The 25,440-nt window shown below is 47.4% G+C and overlaps 3 protein-coding genes across 3 annotated transcripts; 2 read left to right on the forward strand and 1 right to left on the reverse strand.

Moving 5' to 3' along the window:
- Positions 1–5,519: 5,519 nt before the first annotated feature.
- Positions 5,520–12,000, forward strand: Ackr2 (atypical chemokine receptor 2). Its single transcript, XM_090323500.1, has 2 exons — positions 5,520–5,604; positions 10,309–12,000. Exon 2 carries the CDS (start codon positions 10,339–10,341, stop codon positions 11,458–11,460), a length of 1,122 nt encoding a protein of 373 aa, XP_090179626.1. The 5' UTR covers positions 5,520–5,604; positions 10,309–10,338; the 3' UTR covers positions 11,461–12,000.
- A 1,594-nt stretch (positions 12,001–13,594) lies between these two features.
- Positions 13,595–15,416, reverse strand: Cyp8b1 (cytochrome P450 family 8 subfamily B member 1). The gene has a single exon (XM_090323754.1). The coding sequence runs from the start codon at positions 15,338–15,340 to the stop codon at positions 13,838–13,840; it is 1,503 nt and encodes a 500-aa protein (XP_090179880.1). The 5' UTR covers positions 15,341–15,416; the 3' UTR covers positions 13,595–13,837.
- A 6,166-nt stretch (positions 15,417–21,582) lies between these two features.
- On the forward strand, positions 21,583–25,152 carry Krabd1 (KRAB domain containing 1). The gene is made up of 4 exons (XM_090323088.1): positions 21,583–22,340; positions 22,720–22,846; positions 24,240–24,353; positions 24,949–25,152. The coding sequence occupies exons 1-4, from the start codon at positions 22,311–22,313 to the stop codon at positions 25,041–25,043; spliced, it is 366 nt and encodes a 121-aa protein (XP_090179214.1). The 5' UTR covers positions 21,583–22,310; the 3' UTR covers positions 25,044–25,152.
- The last annotated feature ends 288 nt before the right edge of the window (positions 25,153–25,440 follow it).

A 25,440-nucleotide genomic window follows, 5' to 3' on the forward strand; every position in this document is an offset into this window, starting at 1 on the left:
AAATGTAATTCTGATAGGAGTGAGTTACAAAAGTGGCAATGGTGGGCTGGGAATGTGGCTTCGTGCTAGAGTGCTTGCCTAGCATGTACAAAGCCCTGGGTTTGAGTCCCCGTTACCACATACACAGTAAAAGCTGGAAGTGGTGCAATGGTTCAAGTGGTACAGTGCTAACCTTGAGCCAAAGAAGCTCAGGGAGTGTGCCCAGGCCCTGAGTTCAAGCCCAAGGACTGGCAAAATAAATAATAATAAAGCAAAAAGCATTGCGCATGTGGCTCAAGTGGTAGAATAACCTGTCTAAGAAGGGCAAAGCTCCAAATTCAAACCCTAAGATCATCAAAAAAATCAAACAAAATAGAAGGGTTAAAAAGCATTCATCTAGCAGTACAGGCCTCAGGCCCTGTGGCCAAGCTTGCTAAAGGGTGAAACTCACTGCAAATGGCTGTCTTGAGCCACAAAATTCTCAGATGGCTCCCGGCTCAGATAAGGCCCCGTGTGGAACACAGAGATGACACAGAGAGTATCTGAGGGAAAAGGCCTAAAAAATGCCACACCCTTTTAATTCTGGATAATACTCCAAGTGGCAGCCACAAGGGGGATTATGAAAATACATAATGAGTCAGAGTCAATATGTCAAAGACAATAAACCAGAGGCAATGCACAAAGACTAGGGTTCGATTCCTCAGTACCACATACATAGAAAAAGCTGGAAGTGGTGCTGAGGCTCAAGTGGTAGAGCTCTAGCCTTGAGAAAACCCAAGGACAGTGCTCAGGCCCTGAGTTCAAGCCCAGGACTGGCAAAAAACAAAACAAAACAAAAAAAAACCTCACACCAGATGTAAATAGGAAACATGCTGTGTAATGATTTTTTGTGAGAGTTTTCTTATCACACATGGCTTCCCCCCCACCAAAAAACAAAAAAAAAATAAGTCTTCAAACTCAGGAGATCATGTTGTTCTGGCTCCAGTTCAATAATAAATAACTTTTCCAGAATTCCTCCTCCAGGCACAAAGATTGAGCCAGGCCATATACCTGTGACTTTGAACTTCTTTTAATTCTTCAAAACTTTCTCTCCCTCTCCTGCTCCCACCCCCTCACCCCTAGTCTCAACATGAAGCCAATGTCTGCGGGTGTGGGGGGGAGTGGCTGGACTTAACTAACTCAAGACTCCTGGACTTTGGGCCTGCTGTGTAAAACCCGGGTTCTCTCTGGTTCTCTCTACAGTGTGGTACAGGCCCCAGGGGTGGGGGGGAGGGGGGCAGTGCTGGGTGTCTGGGTAATAAGATGGATTTTAAACAGTGGCCCTGGGCCCTAGGCCCAGATGGCTTCCAGTCTTAAGTGTGGGAGGCAGGGATGGGGGAGGGAATGGGGTGGGGACTGCATTATCTAAGAGGAAAAAGTGTACATGAGTTCAAACTACCCCCCTGGGGTCTCCCCCAAATCCTCCCCAGCCCCCAGTGTCAGTCAGGCTGCAAGCCCACACCCAGGGTTTCTGCTTCCAAACATTGCCTCATCTTTCCAGTTCCAGGGTTTGGGTTTTTGTTTTAATTCTTACCTCACATGTTTTCCTCGCTCTGGGGCCACCAGCCCCCCCCAAATATGAAGGGATCTGGTCTAGCCCAGTTGGTGCCAAGAGCCAGGTCCCTTCCCTAGGGCATGAGGGAAGGGGCGTGGTTTAGAGTGCATGGACTTAGCTTGGAGTGTATGGCGTGACTTAGGGTGCATGGGCGTGGCTTGAGCATGTGGGCGTGGCTCAGAACATGTGGGCGTGGCTTGGCGTGTGTGGGAGTGACTTAGAATGTATGGGTGTGGCTTGGAGTGCATGGGCGGGGCTTAGATGGGTCTGGTCTTCTCACCTGGGGATTTGGTTCAGCATTCCTCACTGCTGAGTTATATCCCAGGGGTTGATGACCTTAGGGACAAATTTTTTTTTTATATCTTTTTTTTTTAATTAAAGAATTAATTCACATTGATTTTTACATCATGTTTCAAATGACGTGTTTAACAAACAAGGAATCAAGAAAGGAATCTCTATATACAATCATTGGCATTTAGATTTTAGAACATAATTAAAATTTGGCTGAGGGTTTGTATGTCATAGATACATATTAATCTATGTAATAAAACATTATGTCTATAGAGTCATAAACTTTTATGTCTATGTAGTTGTATTTATATTTCCAATACCGTGTCCATAGCATTGGGTACGCAAATATGCATCCTCACTCTTGTACTGTTTGGATCTAATCGCCACATATTAAGGATACCATGCGCCTTTTGTTCCTTTGGTCTTGACTTGTCTCACTCAATATGATTCACTCTAGATTCACCTTAGGGACAATTTTTGAGGAGCATTAGGTACATAGCTGTCACAGTGGGGGCTGGTGGGGTCATCACCCTGAAACAGACCCAGGAGACAGATTTGAGCATAAGTCCAAGAGTGAGTCCTGTGGCATTGCCATTTTGTATGTGGGTGGGTGGGTATGCCAGTCCCTGGGTTTGAACTCAGGGCCTAGGCACTGCCCTTTCGCCTTTTTCACTTTACCAACTTGAACCATAGCTCCACTTCTCGCTTATTTATTATTATAATTATTAGCCAGGCGCTGGTGGCTCACGCCTGTCATCCTAGCTACTCAAGAGGCTGAGATCTGAGGCCCGTAGTTCAAAGCCAGCCCTGACAGGCAAGTCCATGAGGTTCTTATCTCCAATAAACTACTCAGAAATGCCTGGTGTGGGGCTGTGGCTCAAGTGGTAGAGCGCTAGCATTGAGCACAGAGAGGCTCAAGCTCCAGAACTGACCCCCAAATTGTTATCATTAATTTATTATTACCATAGAGGTGATATATAGATACACATGAGTCTGTCATACCGTGTCTTCTGCTCCCTCACTCTTTCCCAGTGCTTCCTTTTTGGTGGTTCCTCAGAGATAAGAGTCACATAGACTTTTCTTCACAGACTAGCTTCTAACTTCCGTCCTCAGACCTCAGCCTCCCGAGTACCTTCACCGCCCCTCCCCCCCAAGCCCCAAGCAAAAGATCCTGAGACAGGTGACAGCTCAAATCTGGTGTGGTCAGAGCGGGGAGGAGGCACAAAAGGAGGAAATGGAAGGAGAGGGAGTTCCTTCCTGTCTCCACCCTGCCTCTGCACCCCACCAATGGAGCATGCTCAGAAGACATTAGCCAGAAATTCTGGACATCTAGTCAAAGTGAATATATATATATATATATATATATATATATATATATATATATATATATATCTGAGTTTTCAAACTTCAGGGCCTAATGTGTGCTTTAGAAAGTTTAAGTTGACTGGGCTCAGTAGCTCACGCCTGTAATCCTACCTACTCAGGGAAACTGAGATCTGAGGATCGCAGTTCAAAGCCAGCCCCTGAAGGCAGGGGGGGTGGAAATCATTAGAGCTTCTTAACTTTTCATGAACCAGCAAAAAGCTGGAAGTAGACGGATGGATGGCTCAAGCAGTAGAAGACCACACTTAACTGGAAGAAAAGGCAAGCAAGAGAGCAAAGCTCTTGAATTCAGGCCCCAGGACTATCTCCCTCCCACCCCCCCTACACTTACATACACATGGGCTTCTACTTTCAGCATTTGCCTGAGCCCCATTTCTGGAGCTGGTATTTGGTATTTATTTCCCTGGCTCTTTCTCTGGTTTTGGCTCGGCTTGTAGTTGGTGGAAAAAACAGCTGGTAACCATCCCCTGGCCAAAACTGATTTCCTTTCCCATTTTGAAAGAATTTAGGCAACGTTATCTGCTGCCTGGATGGCCCCAGTATCGTGGTAGCAAAAAGACTAAGAACAGCCTAGATTTTAGAGTGTGAGCCAATGGCTGACGCCTGTCATTCCAGCTTCTGAGGAGGCTGTGAGCTGAGGATGGCAGTTCAAAGCCAGCCAGGGCAGCAAAAATCTGTGAGGACTCTTATCCTCCCCCTCCCCAAGCCACCTGGCCTGCACACCACACAGCAGCCATTTGAAGACACCGGGACAGATAACTATTTCTTTGACTACCATCCTGAAAAAAAAAAGCACCCTCCCAGGAAACAGAAGGGTTGAGATAGTTTTAGGAGCAGAGGAGACCATTAAGCCAGCAAGAGAAATGAGACAATCATATGATACTAAATTCCCTTTCAGAGAGTTGGGGATTTCAGTCAGGGAAAGGGTGTAGTGCAAAGGCACTGAGTTCAGTCCTCACAATAAATAAAATCAAATAAGTAAATTATCCATTAGTCCAGATGGAAATGAACAGTGAGGCCTAATTCTTGTTTTTGGCCAGTTATGAAGCTTGAACTCAGGGCCTGGGCGCTACCCCTGAGCTCTTCAGCTCAAGGCTAGCACTTTATCACTTGGCACCACAGTGCCACTTCTGCTTTTTAGGTGGTTTACTGGAGATCAGAGTCTCATGGACTTTCCTGCCCAGGGCTGGCTTTGAACCGTGATCCTCAGGTCTCAGCCTCCTGAGGGGCTAGGATAACAGATGTGAGCCAGCAGTGCATAGCTAATTCTTTCTAAAGGCAAATTCCAAGTTTTAAAGGAGGGAAAGAAGCCTGAGGCTGGTGGCTCACCCCTGAAATTCTAGCTGCCATTCAGCAAGTGGCAGAGTGACTAGCCTTGAGCATAAAGAGACTCAGGGATAGAACTCAGGCTGTGTTAATGACCCCAGTGCTTATAATTGTCAGCTGCTCAGGAGTCTGAGATCTGAGGATCCTGATTTAAAGCCAGTTTGGGAGGCAGCAAAGTCTATGAGACTCTTATCTCCAGTTCATAACCCAGAAAGTCAGGTCTCTCTGGGGACACTCAGTTCCCTGTTTTTTTTTTTTTTCCTGTGTATGTGGTACTGAGGAATTGAACCCGGGTCTTCGTGCATGCTAGGCAAGCACTCTACCACTAGGCCACACTCCCAGCCTCTTTCTGAGAGCTCCCAACTAGATTAAAACACTGACCACCCAAACTGGCATCCAGGATGGGGTTGATGAGGCGAGAAGGAGGGAAAAATTGGTTAGTGAAAGCTTAGGCAATCAGACATGGATGATAATTCGGCTGTTTGCATGCAGGCAGCACAGCTTCGAGGTTCCTGGGTAAGAGTCCTGGCTGAGGAGAAAGGCTCTGGGTAAAGATTGGAGGTAGATTCGTTCCTGTTGGGGAAGGTATCCAGCTAAGGAAAGCCATTCAGGTGGGTGACAGGAGTGAGTCTAAGGCCCTGGGGTCTGGACACTGGGTACTGGTTGTCTTGGCTCAGTTGTTGGCACATTCGTGCCAAAGAGCTTGATTTCTAAAAGTCACTCATTAGTCTTTCCCTTCTGGAAGGAGGGGTGCTTCTCTCTCATTTGGGTGTGGTGTGTGTATGTGTGTGTGTGTGGTGATGGTGGAGGGATGTCATTTGAATTTCACTCACTGGCCAACAGAAGCAGCAGCGAATGGCCCCAGAATGGCCCCACGGGTGGGAAGGAGGAAACCCAGGCAGGAGGGAACATCCCAGACTTAAAGCAGGAAGAGCTTGCAGACAGAGTCACACAGCCTCGAGGAAGAACTGGCCAGGATGCTATTTTTCCCAGCTAGGCTTGAATGAATTCTTCACACAGTGACTGTGGAGGTAGGTGGGGGGGGGATGGTACCCCAGGAGATCTAGGGGTGGGACCACAAAGGCAGGGAGAGAAAGGTAATAGTGTGGGGAGAGAGATGATTCGTTGATCTTTTCCTAGAACTTCTAGCTATTTTGTGGTTTCTCTCTGTGTGTGTGTGTGTGTGTGTGTGTGTGTGTGTGTGTGTGTGTGTGTGTGTGTATTCTGGCACTGGGACTTGAACTCAGAGCCTAAACGCCATCCTTTCACTTTTTTTTTTTTTTAATGTTGTAAGGCTTGAATTCAGATTTTTCTGGTAGTTCATGAGAGATACAAGGCTTATGGACTTTAGTGCCCTGGCTGGCTTTGAACCACGATCCTCACTCAGATCTCATCTCTTGAGTAGCTAGGATGACAGGCGTGAGTCACTGGCATCCGGATCCCTTCTCTTTCTTTCTTTCTTTCTTTCTTTCTTTCTTTCTTTCTTTCTTTCTTTCTTTCTTTTTCTTTTTACTCAAGGCTGAGGCTCCTTAACCATCTGAGTTGCACCCCCCCCCCACTACTTTTAATTTTCTGGGTGTTTAGTGAGAGGTGAGATGAGAGTCTCACCGACTTCTCTCTCCCAGCTGGAGATGAATCATCTTCATAGCTCAGCCTCCTGAGTAACAGGGCTAATTGGTAGATTCTAAGGATCTGAATCTCCCCCCACCTTCTCTACCCCCCCCACCCCAATGCTGGGGCCCCAAGCACTGTGGTTTATCATTGTCCTCTTTCTACAACAGTTCAAGGATCTCATCCTCAGTGCCTTGAGTAAACTCATTTAATCATTAAGTTTATTTATACCAGGGCCTGGAAAAGACCCAAATAACTATGCCAAGGAATTCGTTAATTCTTATTTTTAAAACACACACACCAACAACCTGGAGTGAGATGAGAAACCAGTGACTCAGAAAGTCTGGGTAATTAACCCGGACTGTTTGATCAGCCATTGAGAGGCTGGCCCCTTCCTATATTGTATTTGAGAGGCAAGATTGGGAGACTCACATTCCAAGGCCCACACAAGACCCTACCTGAAAAACAAAAGAGGGAAAGACTGAAGGCCTGGCCCAGAGCATCTACACAGTAAACCCAAAGTCCCAAATTTTCAGTTAAGTGGGCAGGAAAGCCCATGAGACTCTTATCTCCAAAGAATCACAGAGAAAGCTAGAATGGCTCTGTGGCTTGAGATTACTAGCCCTGAACAAAAGCAGTTTGGGTTCTGAGTTCAAGCCCCAGGACACAGGGCCAGAAATAATAATAATAATAATAATAATAATGTAAAAACAGCTTCCTGCAGCTACAACAGCTTACAAATCACCAGGACCTTTGTAAAACACTTCTTTTTAAAGCTGGTTCATGGGAGCTAAGAGTCTCACTGACTTTCCAGTCCAGGCTGGCTTCGAACCATGATCCTCAGATCTCAGCCTCTTGAGCAGCTCAGATGACAGGTGTGAGCCATCAGCTACCTGGTTCATTAACATTTTATTTATTTTTTCCCCTAGCCACAGCTGGCCAAGATGAAAAATGAAGACATGGGGGGGGGGAGGGACAGCAGAGAAGACTTGTCCTAAGCTCAGCCCAGGCAAAATGGACGCCTTAACCCTCCCACTTTCTCTCCAGTGTTGCTTCCAGGCGTTACCACAGGGCCTCTGTCTGTGACGGGAGAAGGTTGTGAGCCATCAGATTCCTCTATCACTAAGCTTGTAGGGACAGAGCTGGCGTGGGGTGGGGCCATAACTTACAGGAGGGGAATTCTGGCTCTGTATAGTTCTCCATGTGGCTGAGTGGAAAAGCAGGAAAGGAAAAAATGAGGAGACGGAGGGAGGGAGGAAGGGAGGAAGGGAGACGCACCCTTTGCTGTGATTGCTTACATGCCAGTTCTGGGGACAAAGGCAGCCACCCTGGAAAATCATTAGGACACAGAGGGGAGCCAGGCAATCCCCCCTCCTGCTCCCCTAAAGCCAGGCCTGGAGCAATCCGGAGGTGATCCTGATCGACTGTGAGTACCTTGAAAACAACTGGGGGCAGAGGAGAAAGGGGGTGTGTGGCAGGGTTGTAAGAAGGAAGAGATTTAGTGGTCCATTTTATTGATTTATTTTGTGCTGGTGGATGGGTGGATTTTTAATTTATTATGATTTTTTTTTTGCTACTCCTGGGGCTTGAACTCAGGGCCTGGGCTCTGTCCCTGAGTCAGTCTCTGTGCTCAACGCTAAGGCTCACCACTTAAGCCACAGCCCCACTTGTGGCTTTTTTTTTTTGGAATAGTTTATTGGAGCTTAGAGTCTCACAGAATTTCCTGCCCAGGCTGGCTTTGAACCAAGATCCTCTAGATCTCAGCCTCTGGAGTAGGTAGGGTGCCGGGTGTGAGTCACGGACACCACAGAGACAGAGGGGTTTTGGGATTTGCATGGAGGCCTTGCGGGTTCTGGATTCAGGAGAGTTTGTAGAAGATGGACCTTCAAGATCGGTCTCACTAACCCTGACCTCCCTTTGATTTTTATTGTTTTGTTTTGTTTCCCCTGCATTTGTCAGTCTCATTGTTTGCTAAAGCCAGAGTCAGGGACACGGAGATACTAAGTGAAGTTCAAGGCCAGGGACTGGCAGCTCAGAGGAGCACGTGTGACTGGCTGTGGTCCCTTCTCGCCCGAACCCTGTCTCTTACACCATCCTCACTGCTAGTGGGACTCTTGCACTTTTCACCCTTCCAGCTGCTGTACCAGCCAACCCCAGTGCTGGGGGGGAGGGAAGGAGAGGGGGAGGAGGGGAGCTGGGGGTTCAAGAGCCAGGAGACCCCAGGACCATAGGAAAAGAGGAGGCAAATAGGCTAAGGAAGGCATAAGACCAAGATGAGTGTGTGTATGTGTGTGTGTGTGCACGTGCGCGTGCCAGTCCTTGAACTTGAATTCAGGGCCTGAGCACTGTCCTTGGACTTTCTCAAGGCTAGAGCTCTACCACTTGAGCCTCAGCACCACTTCCGGCTTTTTTCTATGTATGTGGTACTGAGGAATCGAACCCGGGTCTTCATGCATGCTAGGCAAGCACTTTAAACACTAGGCCAAACTCCCAGCCCCTGTTGTGATTATTTTCTACCACTATACCTGAGCTTTTGTGTGCTCTCTCACTTGAGCTCCACTTCTGGCTTTTTTTTTTTTTTTTTCTGAGTAGTTTATTGGAGATACAGATGGGGGCTGGGAGTTTGGCCTAGTGGTAGAGTGCTTGCCTAGCATGTATGAAGACCCGGGGGTTTGATTCCTCGGTACCACACACACAGAAAAAGCTGAAAGTGGTACTGTGGCTCAAGGGGTAGAGGGTTAGCCTTGAGCTGAAGAGGTCCAGACCCAGAGTTTAAGCCCACGATTGATGAGAGAGAGGGGTGGGGGAGGAATAGAGAAGAAAGTCAATTAAAAACCAACCCAAAGAAATTTAATTTGGTATTGGGTCTTGAACTCAGGGCCCCTGGCTTTCCATTAGCGTTTACTTTCACACTTACATTTGTGCCTTTTTATTTTTTCTGGTTAATGGGAATCAAGAGTCTCAACCTGTCCAGGCTGGCTTTGAACATCGATCCTCAGATCTCAGCCTCCTGAGTAGCTAGGATTATAGACATGCGCCATCGTGCCCAGTGGATTTTGAACCCGCTGATAAAATATAACATTATTTGGCATAGGCCTTAAGACACCTGCCACTAGCCTTTACATTAATTTGCTGTTGAGCTACGAGACAAAATAGCTTGAGCCTCATTCTGGACCAAACTTAACTCCATTTTGATATTGTTAATGAGAAAAAGAGAAATCCAGGCAAGAACTCCGAAGACACCTGGGTTCATATAACAAATAGTGAAGGTTCAAGGACATCCAGAAAGTTTAGTTTGTTTTATTTTTCTGGGAAGAGCTCCATAGAGCAGAGATCAATAGAAAGACCTCAAAATTTATTGCAGCATAAGCAAGCCAAATTTAAATAATTACCAGCATGCCAGGTAACTCCTCTAGCCTCCCCCCCCCCCAAATTGGTCCTTACAGAGATCCACTAAATGTGCCTCTTTCCTTTGACAAGCACAAGCTACTTGAATGTAAAGAACACAGAAAACAGGGCCGGAGTTTGGCCTAGTGGTAGAGTGCTTGCCTATGCATGCATGAAGACCCGGGTTTGATTCCTCGGTACCACATACATAGAAAAAAGCTGGAAGTGGTGCTAAGGCTCAAGTGACAGAGTGCTAGCCTTGAGCAAAAGAAGCTCAGGGACTGAGCCCAGGCTCTGAGTTCAAGCCCCAGGACTGAGAAGAATGAAAAGGAAGGTCAAAGATACCACCCAGGCTCTGAGTTCAAGCTTCCAACTCTCTCCCTCTCTCTCTCTCTTTCCCCCCATGCACAGACACACACACACACACATACCCAGAAGTAATAGAGAGATGAGACCATACCAATTCTCACTATTTTTTTCTCTTCTTTTTTTTTTTTTTCCAGTCAGTCCTGGGGCTTGAACTCAGGGCCTGGGTGTTATCCCTGAGCCTCTCTATGTTCAAGGCTAGAGCTCTACCACTTGAGCCACAGCACCACTTCTGGCTTTTTCTGTCTGTGGTACTGAAGACTCGAACCCGGGGCTTCCTGAATGCTAGGTGAGCATTCTACCACCAGGCCACATTCCCAGCTCCATCTCACGACATTTTGCTTCCTTTCTCCCCTCCCATGTCCCTGCAGAATCTCACCACGGGGGGATCATTGTCTAATATGGCCTCTACCACCTCACCACTTCTAATCATCCCCAGTGATGCCACCCCTACAAATCAGTCCACCTACGAAGACTATCTGGAAGGCATCGAATTTCTGCTTTGCAGGAAAGAAGATGTCCAGTCGTTTGGTAGAATCTTTCTCCCGCTCATCTATGGCCTGATCTTTGTGCTGGGCTTGAGTGGAAATCTTCTGCTTCTGGTGATTTTGCTTCGCCACGTGCCACGGAAGCGAGCCACGGAAATCTACCTGATCAATCTAGCCATCTCGAATCTATGTTTTGTGGTGACGTTGCCATTTTGGGCGATTTCTGTGGCCTGGCATTGGGTGTTTGGAAATGTGTTGTGCAAATTGGTGAGTGTTTTGTACACCGTTAATTTTTACAGTGGCATCTTTCTCATTAGTTGTTTGAGCCTGCACAAATATTTAGAGATTGTTCGCTCTCAGCCCCGCCACAGGCTGAGAACCCCAAGTGCGAGTCTTCTGCTAACAGCCGTGGTATGGGTTGTGGCTCTGGCTATTTCTATCCCTGACATGGTCTTTATGCAGGTATCAGAAGAACCCCCACATGTGTGGAACTGTTATGCAGATTTTGGGGGTCATGGAACCACCTGGAAGCTTTTCCTGCGATTCCAGCAGAACCTTCTGGGTTTTCTCCTTCCATTTTTCATCATGAGTTTTGTCTATGTGAGGATCGGTTGTGTTCTAGTCCGCTTGAAGCCCCCAGGCCAAGGTCGGGCTGTCAGGATGATTGTAGGCCTGGTGGTAGCTTTTTTTGTGATGTGGTTCCCATACAATCTGACTTTATTTCTGTACTCTCTGGTGGATCTCCACGTGTTCGGGACCTGTGTCAGTAGTATACGTCTGGATTATGCCTTACAAGTGACTGAGAGTTTTGCATTCTTCCATTGCTGTGTCACCCCACTTCTCTACGCCTTCTCCAGTTACTGTTTCCGCCAGTACCTGAAGACTTTCCTGACTACAATGCTCAAAGGATCCCCAGTTTCTCAGGACTCAGCCCGCACCCCACCATCCACCTGGTCTGGTAGTAGCAGGCACACAGCCCAGGAAGAAGTGATCACCTTGGATGACCTTGGAGAGGAGAGACTTGGGGAGCAGTGAAACTCAATGGCTCTGACACACTGGGGGCTGGAGAAGAGGAGAACGGTGTGTAGCTGAGTTCTGGGCTGGTCTTGAACCCCCCATGCTGTTCCTTAGGGCTGAATGATTATGCTGACAACCTTAGGAATTGGTTCTGGGCTTTCTTTGCCATTACTGGAAGTTTTCTCATTCTCGACGTCATTTGGCTACTTTTAGGTTTCAGTGGCCTCTCTTAAGCTGTTGGGATAGTTTGCGTCCATTATACACTACTTCTGGGTGGTTTCTGGTTTTTGCCAGTCTTGGGGCCTGATCTCAAGGCCTGGACACTGTCCCTGAGCTTCTTTTTTTTTTTGCACAAGACTACCACTTGAGCCACAGCACCACTTCTGGCTTTTTCTATGTATGTGGGTAGTAAGGAATTAAACCCAGGGCTTCATGCGTGCTAGGCAGGCACTCTACCATTGCGATTCTTGACTTTCATTTCTTACATGGGGAGGAGGAAATGGTTTTCTAATTTTACCCCTCCCTTCTCCCTGCTTTATCCTGTTCCATTGAAATAAACCTTTGATCCAACTTCTACCTTGTCAGACTCATTTTTAAGAAGAAAAAAACATTTTTAATCAGTCCTGGGGCTTGAACCCAGGGCCTGAGCACTGTCCTTGGACTTTCTCAAGGCTAGAGCTCTACCACTTGAGCCACAGCACCATTTCTGGTTTTTTCTATGTATGTGGTTCTGAGGAATTGAACCTGGGTCTTCGTGCCTACAGAGTGCTTGCCTAGCATGCACAAAGACCCGGGTTCAATTCCTTGGTACCACATACATAGAAAAAAGCCGGAAGTGGTGCTGAGGCTCAAGTGGTAGAGCTCTAGCCTTGAGAAAGTCCAAGGACAGTGCTCAGGCCCTGAGCTCAAGACCCAGGACTGGCAAAAAAATAAATAAATAATTGTGAGACCTTGAGAACTTGTTTGTATTGTGGATCTCAAGTCCCTGTGTGAGACACGGGGAGCTGAAGCAACGTCACCCACCGCCCCTTTTGTGGTAACGCTGCTTCCATTCATGTGCCCGTCTTCTAGAACCATGATATTACTCTGGGTCATTATATTCAATTCCCTTCCTCCCCCCCTTCATTTCTTTCTCTGCCCTCCATTCTTCCTCCTTCTGTCCCTCCCTCCCCTCGCCTCTTCCTTCCAGCCTTCCTCTCTTCTTCCTTTTTTCCTTCTTCATCCCTTTTCCTTTCCTCCCTCCTCTCTCGTTCATCTCCCATCTAGTCTCCCTTCTCTCCCTCCCTCTGAGCTCCTTCCCTAGCTCCTGGGGATGACACCATGGACGGGATGAGCTGGAAGACATGGAAGATAACGCTTGTGAAGCTTCGGAAACCTTGCCCACGAGGGACTTTTGTTCTGTTTACCTGCCAGTTTGATGAAATGTTAACTCTGGACTCTTTCCACAGGCGCCAGCAGCCTCTGACTTTGTACCTGAAATGCACATATGTGAGAGCAGATGGTATGCAGATAAGAGACACCAACCCTGGCTTGTCACCAGCGTGTGTGTGTGTGTGTGTGTGTGTGTGTGTGTGCACGTGCGCTGGTGCTAAGGCCCTGAGTTCCAGCCCTATAACTGACAAAGGAAAAAAAAAAAAAGACATAAAATAAACGAGCAGAGACTGGCATTAGGGAATCTACCAATTTAATTTGGTGGATTATGTTTTGGGCCAGGGGACAGAAGACATCAAGAGAGGGATTGTGAATGTGATATAGCACTCGCCTAGCAGGCACAAAGACCCGGGTTCGAGTCCTTAGTACCAAATACACAGAAAAAGCCAGAAGTGGTGCTGTGGCTCAAGTGGTAGAGCTCTAGCCTTGAGAAAGCCCAAGGACAGTGCTCAGGCCCTGAGTTCAAGCCCCAGGACTGGCTTAAAAAAAAATAAAGACATCAAGACATTAAGAGCCATGATAGGTTGCAGATGCATGGTGACAGTGATAAAACAAACAAACAAGTTTAAGGGGACACAGGGTGGGTGTGGGTTCTGGAATGGGAAGGAAGAGACCCCAAAAGACTTCCTGGAGTAACTGTCCAGCAATAGGAAGAGCAATTGCTTTGTGCTGGGTGTTGATGGCTCATCCCATCATCTTAGCTCCTCAGGAGGCTGATATCTGAGGATCACAGTTCGAATCCAGCCTAGGTGGGAAAGTCCGTGTGTGAGACTCTTTATCTCCAATGAACCGCAGGGGGAAAAGAAAAAAGCCAGATGTGGTGCTGTGGCTCAAAGTGGTAGAGAGATAGCCTTAAGGAAAAGAAAGCCCAGCCCAGAATTAACAACAAAACCATAATAATGTGACAGACAAAAAGGAAACCTCCTTTGTAGTCCAGGCTGGCAGCGAGGCTTGGCTGAAATCACTACTGCAAAGGCTTCAGGCGGTAACGAAAAGGTACATCGTAAGTGGGTTGAGATGTCCCGAAACCCCAACGATTTGGGTCCAGAGAGGGGATGGCTAGCTCTGGATCTACCAGCTCAAGGTCAAAGTAGGTCACCATAAGCAAAATGAAGAGTTTCATCTCACCGAGGGCGAAGAATCTTCCAGGACAGATAGAGACCCCAGAACCCCAAGGCATGGCATAGTGATGAATCCTTTTCCCTTTCTTATAAAAATCAACTTTTCGGCTCCCATCGGGGTTGAGAAATCGATCATACTTAAAATGCATGGGGTCGGAGTGGATGTGAGAGTCCATGTGTACAGAGAGGTAAGGGAAGAGAGCAATTTTGTCCCCCGGACGGACGACATACTGCTGCCCATTTGCCATCTTAAGGACATAATTGCTCTTTACTGCTCGTACCAGCATGGGTGTAGCTCCGAGCCTCAGCGTTTCATTCATCACGCTATCCAACACCAGGGTTTGCTTCAGAGCACTGATGTTGAAAGGGAAGCATTGGTGTTTTTCCAATCGGGTCTCCCCCAATATCTCCAGGGCTTCCTTTCTGACAGCTTGCATGGCCTCGGGATGCTTTAACAAGAACAAGAGGGCCCAGAAGGCCGTGGGGCCTGTGTTCCCCTGAGAAGCCCAAAGCATCATGAAATTAAATCTGTCTTGCATCCTTCCTGGGCTCCCTTGTTCTCGAAGATGCTGCAACATGGTACCTAACCAGCTACTAATGCCTTCTTTCTTTAAGTTCTCATCCACCGACAGCGTCTGGTGAAAAAACTGTTGGAGCTGAGTGATTTCCAGCCATTCCCGGGGACTCAGAAGGGAATAAACTAACCTGGGAAAAAGCACATCAAAGCGACGGAATTGCACGAATACCTCTTCTGCGTGGTGTAGGGCCTGCACTTTGTCCTTGGTGGAACCGAATAAACTCAGGTAGCCGGCTTTGAAGACAATGTTATAGCAGAAATGGAAGAGTCCATCTTCTTGCCAGCCTTGGGCATCTGCACACCGACCTTTGGGTCCCAGCATCACCAGAGAAAGACTCTGTAACATGGTTCTATTCATGTCTTCTAAACCATTTCCCATCAGGTGCTTTTTGCTGGCCCAATGGATCATGTGATTGTCTTCCTTCATCGGCTGGTACCCGAACACTTTCTGTACCAGCTTCTGGGCATATTCGACAAAGTCCAGCTTTTTCTGCGACTCTTTGATGATCGGACTAAAAGACAAGGGGTCCAGGACAAAAGTGAAATATTCACCCCCTAATAGCAAAGTAAACACATCTCCATGCTTGGCTTGCATGCGTTTCAAGAATTCAAACATATTTTTCCGAAAATCCATGGCATGGCCCAGCCAGGGCACAAAACCCTTGTCCAGAGGGGGTTCATGGGGTCTCTGTTGCCGGAATAATCCTGGGAAAGACAGATAGACAACCACCCATGCAATCAGAGTTAGTACCAGACTCCAGAGAAACATTGTGGCTTTTTCTCCTGGCAGGCTGAAGCTCAGCTCTGATTCTGCACACACTGGGAGACACAGGACTCGGGAGGCTTTGATTGACACAGCCTGATTTCCCAACGGACTTTGCATCTGGACTTTATTCCCCATCTGTAAATTCCCTTGCAAATAAGTCCATGGCAAGCACCCAGGAGGAGACTATTTCTCCAATTTAATGAATGACGATACCTGGTCAGGTAAGAGGAAGAGGAGCCAAATAGCAGAGAGTAAGCCAGAGAGACATTGCTGGCACAGCTTGCAGGCCGCTTGCCAGCTGTATGCTTTACCCTGACTTTTGCTACTTAGCATTGGCACCTTAAGTTGACCTACTAACCAGTCAATTTTTTTTTTTATTTTGGCCAGTCCTGGGGACTGAACTCAGGGCCTGAGTTGTCTCCTTGGACTTTCTCAAGGCTGGAGTTCTACCACTTGAGCCACAGCACCACTTCCGGCTTTTTTCTATGTATGTGCTACTGAGGAATCGAACCTCGGTCTTTGTGAACGCTAGGCAACTATTCTACCACCAGGCCAAATTTCTAGTCCTCTCCCTGTGCCCCCTGCTTTTTTTTTTTTTTAATGGTGGGACTGAGGCTTGACTTCTTGGCCTTCCATGCTCACTTGGCTTTTTCACTCAGCACTGCGTATCTATCCACTTGAGCCATATTTCTATTTCTGGCTTTTTTTTGTTTTTGTTTTTGTGTTTTAAATTTGGATAATTGGATGCTGGGTTTGAAGTAGGATCCTCAGATTTTAGCCTCCTGAGTCCTTAGGGTTACAGGTATGACCCACTGGCCTAGTCACTCATGTATTTATTTATTTGTTTGTTTGTTGATTGTGGGGTGTGAAGCAGGGCCTGAGCTCTTCAGCTCAAGGCTAGGGCTTCACCACTCTGAGCCACAGAGCCACTTCTGGTTTTCTGGTGATTCATTGGAGATAAGTCTCACAGACTTTGGTGCCCGGGCTGGCTTTGAACTGTGATCCTCAGATCTCCTGAGTAGCTGAGACGACAGAAATGAGCCCTTATTTTACTTTAGAATATCGCTTCTTCATTGGTCAGATGGAGACAGTAGTGCTTTTGATGTTGCTTGGAAGAAAAAAAAAAAGGTGACATATTACAAAAGTCATTAGTGCCTAGCTCAGGCTTGGTATCTGAGTACATCTGTTCTTATCTTTTTTTTTTTTTGGCCTGTCGATCATGGGACTTGAACTCGGGGCCTGGGCAGTCTCCTTGAATTCTTGTGCTCAAGGCTGGCATTTTATCACTTTGAGTCACAGCACCACTTCTGGTTTTTGAGTGGTTCTTTGGAGACAAGAATCTCACAGGGACTTTACTGCTTGCCTGGGCTGGCTCTGAGCTGTGATTCTCAGATCTCAGCCTCCTGAGTAGCCAGGATGACAGGCGGGAGCCAAGGGTGCCAGGCTCTGTTCCTATCTTTTCTTGTGCTTTGGCTCCCTCCAATGGCCATGGTGGAAGTCTGTTTTGTTTTCCCCTCTTGGCCTTTCTGACTGACTAAAGCCTTGCCAGGGTCCTGTCTGCTTCTAGCTCTATGGACACAGGGTCAAGACGAGAGGAAGAATCTATGTGAGATCCACCCACAGCTCACATCTGGTATTGTAGCTACTCCGGAGGCTGAGATAGGAGAATCCTGGACCAAGATAGCTTGGGTAGAAAAGTCCTCGAAATTCTATTTACCATCCACTTGAAAGAGGCTGAAAATGTGGCTCCAGTGACAGAATGTTAGTCAAGGGCAAGAAAGCCGAGCATGAACTTGAGACCTTAGCAGGTACCCCCAAACACACCCTCCCCTTCACCTCCAGTCCTGGGGCTTGAACTCAGGGCCTGGGCACTGTCCCTGAGCTTCTTATTCTGAAGGCTAGCGCTCTACCACCTGATCCACAGCACCACTTCTGGCTTTTTCTGTGTATGTGGTACTGAGGAATCGAACCCGGGGCCTCGTGCATGCTAGGCGAGCACTCTACCACTAAGCCCCATTCCCAGCCTTAATTTTTTTTTTGTGCTTAATTACTCTTGGTGTTGCTACACTTTCTAAGTTTCCTGGCTCTTGGTTACCATTCTGGCAATGTTGGTCCACCCTTTAATTTTTTGGGGGGTGGGGAGCATTTCTCTCAGAAAGGAATGCATCCTGCCACCAAACGTATTAATTCTTGAGTCAAGAAATACATTTCTCAGGGAGGAATGCATTGGGTCAAACAGATGCTAATTCTTGAGGCAAGGTACTTCAAAGTAGAAGATAGTGTTTTGGTGTTACCTTTATCAGCTCTCATTTTCCTTAATTTACCCTGCCTTATTTTCCCCTAAAATGACTTTGGTCCCTTAATCTTAAGAGAAGTAGACAGATTTGCTTCATTTTTTTCCCCCGGTTCTGGGGCTTGAACTCTACTACTTTCAGCCACAGCTCCACTTCTGGTTTTTCTGGTAGTTCATTGGAGATAAGAGTCTCATGTACTTTATTGCCTGAGCTGGTTTTGAACTGGGATCCTCCGTCTCCTGAGTAGCTAGGCTTAGAAGGATGAGCCACTAGCTCCCAGGCCGTATTTGCTTTAAGCTTAAGTGTTTTGAATTCCTGGCAGCTGTTTTCCAGGCCTCACATTCCCAAATCAATCCTGCCTCACAGCTTTTTGATGGTTCATAAGAATCTCAGGGGCTTTCCAGCTCTGGTTGGCTTAGAATCTCACTCCTCAGACTTCAGCCTTCCGAGTACCTGACAGGCATGAATCACTGGTAGCTGGTCATGTGTAAGATCGCCAGGAATGTGTCTGGGTGCACTGGACCTGCCGGCCTGGTACCATATTCTCGTGGGACTCTGAATTCTAGCTCTGTGACCCTCTTTAGGCCCTAGCATCTCAGCTGTCCTTTTGAGCCATGCCTCTCGTCTCCTGACTCTCCTCAGGTCAGCATGGCATTCCATTTCAGCTCTCTATTGGAGTCGATCTGGTTTGTTGGCATTGTTGGTCTGCCCTTTTCTTTCTTCTTCTGTTCTCACGGCTCCATTTTCCTCACAGTATTAAGTGCATTTGAAAGGCTGCAAGTCTCCGTAGCAGGAGTCGACCTGCAGCCACTGGCTTTCCAGTAAAGACTCCCAATCTGACCTCTCACAATGTGGCTTCTCTGTTTCTCCCAAGTGAGTTACTGCACAACAAGATGAGATGACCACAGTACCAGAGAGTTTAAAAAGTATGTATGTCAGACTGGGAGTGTGACTTAGTGGTAGAGTGCTTGCCTAGCATGCACGAGGTCCTGGGTTCAATTCTTCAGCACCACATACACAGAAAAGGCTAGAAGTGGTGCTGTGGCTCAAGTGGTAAAGCACTTGCCTTGAGAAAACTCAAGACAGTGGCCAGACCCTGAGTTCAAACCTCAGGACAATATATATGTCAATAACCACCTTGAGATCCATCTGACAATTCTAAGCTAGCAGACATTTTATATATGTGGAGCAGACATTTTATATATGTGGAGAAAGTGGCAGATGTTTTGATCAAAACATCAGCAATCTCATAATGGAGACAAGATCTATGGATGTAAGCTATGGGGGGAGGTTTTCGTGTTCAGATTTGCATTGCAAGACAAACCAAGAGAACTCATCCTGGCACATCTGGGAACATGGCTTAGTGGCAGAGTGCTTGCCTAGCATGCATGAAGGTCTGGGTTCGATTCTTCAGTACCACATACACAGAAAAAGCTGGAAGTGGTACCTGTGGTTCAAGTAGAGCGCTAGCTTTGGGCAAAAGAAGCTCAAACCCCAGGACTTGCCAAAGAGAGAGAAAGGGTGGGAGGGAGGGAGGGAGAGAGAATTCATACTGGGGGTGAAGCCTGAAGATTGCCAATTGAGCATGAAAGAATTATACACAGAAGAGGAACTTTTTGACTATAAAGAATGTGGAAAGGGCAATGATCAGAACCCAATTCTCACACAGCACCAGCGAATCCACACCGGAGAGAAGGCTTATGGGTGTGAAGAGTGTGGGAAAAGCTGTACTCGAAATCCGGCCCTTCTCTGACAGCAGAAAATCCTCTACCCGGGAGAAGCCTTATGAATGTAAGACTTGGGGGAAAGGTTTCATGTGGGATTCAGAGGGGCCATATTGGAGAGAAACCTCATGAACATCCAGTTTGGGGAAATATTCCATGTACACCTTCTCCCACACTGGGGAAACACTTTATACATGCAATCATTGACCTCCGGTCAAGATTCTGCCTTGATTACACATTATCAATGCCGTACGAGAGAGCAGAAAATCCTGTGGCTGTCAGACTTCTCACTCTCTTGAGTATTAGAGACTGCCTAATAGTTGTTGTTGTTATTGTTATTATTGCCAGGCCTAGGGGCTTGAACTCAGAGAGCCTGGGCACGGTCATTGGGCTTTTTCTCAAGGCTCAAGCACTTGAGCCATTATTATTATTATTATTATTATTATTATTGTTATTTTTAATGCCCGGCCCATTAATATCTTTTGGTCTCTCGTAGGACTTGAACTCAGGGCCCTGGATACTGTCCCCCTTAATGCCCTCTGCTCAAGGCTGGCACCCTGCAAACCTCCATTTCTGGTTTCCTGGAGGTTCGTGGGCGATCAGAGTCTCCCAGGGGGACAGGGGCCGGGTCTGGCCTCGGATCGTGATCCTCACAGCTCAGCCTCCTGAGGGGGCGGGGGGAAGGCCACGTTTCCGGGCTCCCGCCCCGCCCCCCGGAAGTAGGCGGGGAGCTCCACCGAGTCCGCAGGGCGTGGGTCCTCCAGGCTTCCTAGAGCGCCCCCTGGAGGCGGAAGGCGCGCGTGCGTGGTGCCTCCCTCCCCCAGGCCCCGCCCCGCGCCGCCGCGGCGGCGTGGTGACGCACTTCCGGCGGCGGCAGCCATCTTGGCTCTTAACGGCCAACGGTTGCCTTCGTGAGGTCGTGCGGGTGGCGCTCCTCGAACTCGGGGTCCGGAAGAGCTGCCGAGGTGGCTGGGCGCCTGCGGTGAGGCGGGGAGGGAGGCTGCGTGGTTGAGAAGGACCAAGAGGGGCTTCGGGGGGGGGACAGGACGGGAGACTCCACCCGGACCATGGTGTGGTGAGGGAGAGCGGAGTGGGGGGAGAGCGGGGCACGAGGGGAGGGGGGAGGGGGAGGGGGCGGGGGGGAGGGCGGGACGTGGGAGGAGGAGGGCCAGGCGGGAGGGCGGAGGGGGCCTGAGGGTGGGGAGAGGGCGGAGCAGGGAGGAGGTGTGGGGGAGGGGGGCGCGAGGGGCGGGGCCTGCGGGGAGGGGCGGGGCCTGCGGGGAGGGGGCGGGGCCTGCGGGGGGCGGATCCCTAAGCTGCCTTCCCAGTGCTGGCTCAAGTTGTAGTGTTGTGGACATTGTGGTCCTCCAAAAAGGAGGGGAAAAAAAAAGTGTTTTCTTTTTTTTGTTGTTGTTTTCTTTTTTTTGTTGTTGTTTTTTTGTATTGTTTTTTTTTTTGATAGAGTTGAATTCTAAGTTAGGCGTAAAACATTGGTGTCTATCATCAGTATCATCCAGGCAGCTTCTGGGTATCAATAATGTTGATTAGGAGATATAGACCTTGGTTTTTTTTTGTTTTTTTGTTTTTTTAATAATTCTGTGTGTGGGGGGGCGCAGTTTTGGGGGGCTTGCTCTCAGGGTCTGGGCACTGTCCCTGAGCACGTGTTCTTTTAATTTTATTGTCGGGGTAATGTATAGAGGGGTTAGGGGTTCCATTCATCAGGGGGTGGGTGCATTCCTTCTCCCACATTGTGACCTCCCCGCCCCCCCCCCCCCAGAGAAGTGTTCTTAATTGGGCAGCCGTGCCTTGTATATCTGTAATCCTAGTCACTCAGATGGCTGACATGTCAGCCTAGTGGTTCACAGCCAGCCTGGGTAGGAAAGTTCATGAGATTCCTCTCCAGTGAAGCAAAAAAAGGCAGAAGTGGAACTGTGGCTTCAAGTGGTGGAGCACCAGCCTTGCTAGAAGCTGAGTGGTAGTGGGAACCCCTGACTTCAAGCCGCACACACGCAGCATGAATCCTGTGGGATGCAGGACACAGGCGTCAGTACACCACAGCCCATCTTTGCCTTGTTTGTGGAAAGTCTTTTTTTTTTTTCTTTTGCCAGCCCTGGGCTTGAGCTCAGGGCCTGAGCACTGTCCTTGGACTTTCTCAAGGCTAGAGCTCTACCACTTGAGCCTCAGCACCACTTCTGGCTTTTTTTTTTTATGTATGTGGTACCAAGGAATTGAACCTGGGTCTTTGTGCATTCTGGGTAAGCACTCTACCACTTGGCCAAACTCCCTGCCCCGCCTGTGGAAATTCTTAACCCTACCTAATGACCTGTAGACAATTAACCTGTTTTTGATTTTTTCTTTTTCAGGTAGTCTCAAGAAACTGGTTCATCCTGGTATAGTTGTAAACTCCTCCTCACCCCTCCCCGTCCCCCCAAAAAACAAGAACTATACTTCTACTTCTGGCCTTTTGGTGGTTAATTGGACTTAAAAGAGTCCCTTCTGTTCAGGCTAGTTTTGAACCTCAGACCTCAGCCTCCTGAATAGCTAGGTTTACAGGCACCATCTGAACATTTAATATGCCAGTTCCTGTCTGTATTATGATTGGTAGGGGTATCATGTATCTGGAATTCCCGCTTTCTATTGTCTTCCAGAGTTTTGTTTTTTCTTTTCTCTTATGATATCTTCTCTGGATAATTCAACTTAGGTTTTCTCCCATCTACTCATTAAGTATTCATAGGATTGTCTTATTTTCTATATTCTTTTTTTGTGCCTGCCATCTTGCTTCCGTGAAACTAAAATTGGGACTGACAACAAGAAATAAGTGATAAAGCATACTTTTATGTGACAAGGATTTGGAGGAGTGAAGGCCAGTAGCTACTGTCACTAATATTTCTGGATTTATCTGCAGCTCCCAGAATTTTCACATTTTCCCAAGACAGTACTAAAAGAGGCTAGGAGATGGCAGAGATGTCCACCACCAAATCTCAGGTAATTTCCTTTGCTTCTCTAATATACATGTATATATATGGTGGTTTTTTTGTTTATTTTTGGTTGCTGTGGGGCTTGAATCCAGGGCCCGGGTACTGTCCCTGATCTTTTTGTGGTAAAGGCTAGTGCTCTACCACTTTGAACCACAACTCTACTTCCAGTTTTCTGGTGATTCATGTCTGACTTTGAACGGCGATCCTCAGATCTCAGCTTCCTGATTGCATGATCCACCAACACCTGGCTCCAAGCCCAGTTTTTATGTAGCAGTGTGCATCAGTGTGTACTATCTCCTTGTAGAAACAGTCGTTCTCTGGGCTCTCACTGGAGGAGTGCTCTGATGAAAATAATAATAATAATAAAGTTGATGAACTTGTTTTAGGTGCCAGTGACTTTTGAGGATGTGGCAGTGCGCTTCACGGAGGAGGAATGGGCCACCCTGACCCCTGCCCAGAAGGCCCTGTACAAGGATGTGATGTTGGAGAACTACAAGACCGTGGCTTGTGTTGGTAAGGGTTCTAGCCTCTGAAAGGTTCCCTCAACTCAGGAATGGCAGCTGAGCGCTGGCTGGCTCACGCCTGTCATCCTAGCTACTCAGGAGGCTGAGATCTGAGGATTACAGTTCAAAGCCAGCCCAGGCACAAAAAGGCCACGAGACTCTTATCCCCAGTGAACCACCAGAATACTGGAAGTGGTGCTGTGGCTCAAGTGGTGGAGAGATAGCTTTCAGCAGAAGAGCTCAGGGACAGTGCTCAAGCCCAGGGTTGGAGCCCCAACACTGAAACAGCAGTGGTCAGAGGTGGGCAAGTAGGTAAAGCTGAGTGTCTGTTTATCCTCCATTATGTTTTTCCATCATGGAAGCACTCCTACTTACTGCCCTTCCTTTGAGGTGATGCTCTGAATACAGTGGGACTTGAGATAGAATTGGGGTGCTTAGTATTGAACCTTCATAGTCTTTTGAAAAAGTATCTCCCTTCCTGTAATGAGAATTTAACATTCCCCTCTCCCCATCATTTTTCTTTTCTCTTTTTTCTTTTTTGGTCAGTTGTGGGACTTGAATTCAGGGCCCTAGGGGTTCTCCCTAAGCTAGTGCTCAAAGCTAGTGCTCTACAACGTTGAGTCACAGCTCTGCTTCTGGTTTTCTGGTGGTTCATGACAGACTAGAGTGTCATGGCCTTTCCCACCTGGGCTGGCTTTGAACCATGATCCTCAGATCTCAGCCTCCGAGGAGCTAGGATGACAGGCGTGAGTCACTAGCACCTGGCTTTAACATCCCTTATTTATCCTTTAGCTGAAAATACCTATTAAGGTGTTTTGAGGTTTTCTTGAGAGCACTGTTCTGAAACTCCCCCTCCCCCTAGCATTTTCTGGAAATTACTTCTCTGGGTCTGGATTCACAGACTGACAGATCACTGAGACCATAAGCATTGTCGTCCTATTTCTTTATTTCTTTATTTTTTGGTCCTGGGGCTTGAACTCAGGGCCTTGGTTCTGTCTCTAAGCTCTTTTGCTCAAGGTTAGTGCTCTACTACTTTGAACCACAGCTCCACTACCTGATTTATTTATTTGTTTATTTATTTATTTTGCCAGTCCTGAGCTTGAGCTCAGGGCCTGAGCACTGGCCTTGGGCTTTATCAAGGCTAGAGCTCTACCACTTGAGCCACAGCACCACTTCGGCTTTTTACTATGTATGTGGTACCGAGGAAAAGAACCCCGGTCTTCGTGTATGCTAGGCAGGCATTCTACCACTAGGCCAAACTCCCGGCCCCCTACCTGTTTGGTTTTTGTTTTTTTTTTTTAAAGTGACTTATTGGAGCTAAGAATCTCATAGGGATATTTCTGCCAGGACTGGCTTTGAACCACAACCTATGCTCAGTAATTGTTTTGTTTTTCTTCTTCAAGCAGGGGCACCCATTCCTAAGCCAACTCTGATCTCGCAGCTGGAGAAAGGAAATGAGCCATTTGTTCAGCCCCAGGAAGTCCTCCCTAGAGGGGACTGGAAAACTGCCTTTCCAAGTGAGTTAAGCTCTAGCTCTTCATTTGCTTTCACCTCTTTCACCTCACCAAGTGGAAAGATCTTGTGTTTGTGTGAGCGTGCGTGTGAGCGTGCGTGCGTGCGTTGCGTGCGTGCGTTGCGTGCGTACAGTTTCCTGGTGGTTCACCGGACATGAGTCTCATGGACTTTTCATGCTCAGGCTGGCTTTCAGTGTCAATCCTTAAATCTCAGCTTCCTGAGTAGCACCATTTTCTTGTCCACTAGTTATAGTAGAATTAATAAAAAAATTAATTTTTGCATTTCAAGGTAATATGTTTTAAAAAAATTCAGATCGTGTGTTTTGTGCCAGCACTGAGACCTCCTTAGCTTTTTCTCCTCAAGGGTGATGACCAACCACTGGAGCTGCATCGGTACTTTGGGCTTTTTACTGGTTTATTGGAGATAAGCCTCTCACAGACTTTTGTGCCCAGGCTGGCATGGAACCCTGACCCTCAGAGCCCAGCCTCCTGAGCATCTAGGCTAACTGGTGTGACCCACCAGCATCTAGCTTAGATGACTTTGAAATGGAAATACTTGAAGGTAACTTACAGCTACTGTTGCTTTTCTCTCCTCTAGGATTAATGTTGAAACTAAGAAGATATGCTTACTTAGTCAAAATAATACAATATCCTGAGCGGTTCCCTTGCTGGGAAGACAGAAAAAAGGCTTAATTTTTAACCTTTACATAACAGTTTTCTAAGGAGGAACAACAGCCATGTGAAACGATCTAAAACATAGGGTTTGTTTCTCCATTCATTAAAATTCATGTTGCTGCAAAAACAGGCTCATATCGTCTTTTTATTTTTATTTTTTTAATGTTAGTGCTGAGGCTTGAACTAATGGCCTTGGAGCTAACCCTTAGCTTTTTCACGTGAGGCTGGCGTTCTCCACTTGAGCCATAGCTCCATTTAAGACTCCAGCATATTTTTTTTTTGGTGGTTTAGTGGAGCTAAGAATTTCATAAGGTTTTCTTGCCCGGTCTGGCTTTGAACCTTAATCCGTAGACTACAGCCTCCTGACTTAGCTAGGATGACAAGTATGAGCCACCAGCACCCAGCCCCTATATTT

The sequence above is a fragment of the Megascapheus bottae genome, chromosome 32 (genome assembly GCF_031878675.1).
Source record: "Megascapheus bottae isolate mThoBot1 chromosome 32, mThoBot2.hap1, whole genome shotgun sequence".
NCBI classification, from domain to species: Eukaryota; Metazoa; Chordata; class Mammalia; order Rodentia; family Geomyidae; genus Megascapheus; species Megascapheus bottae.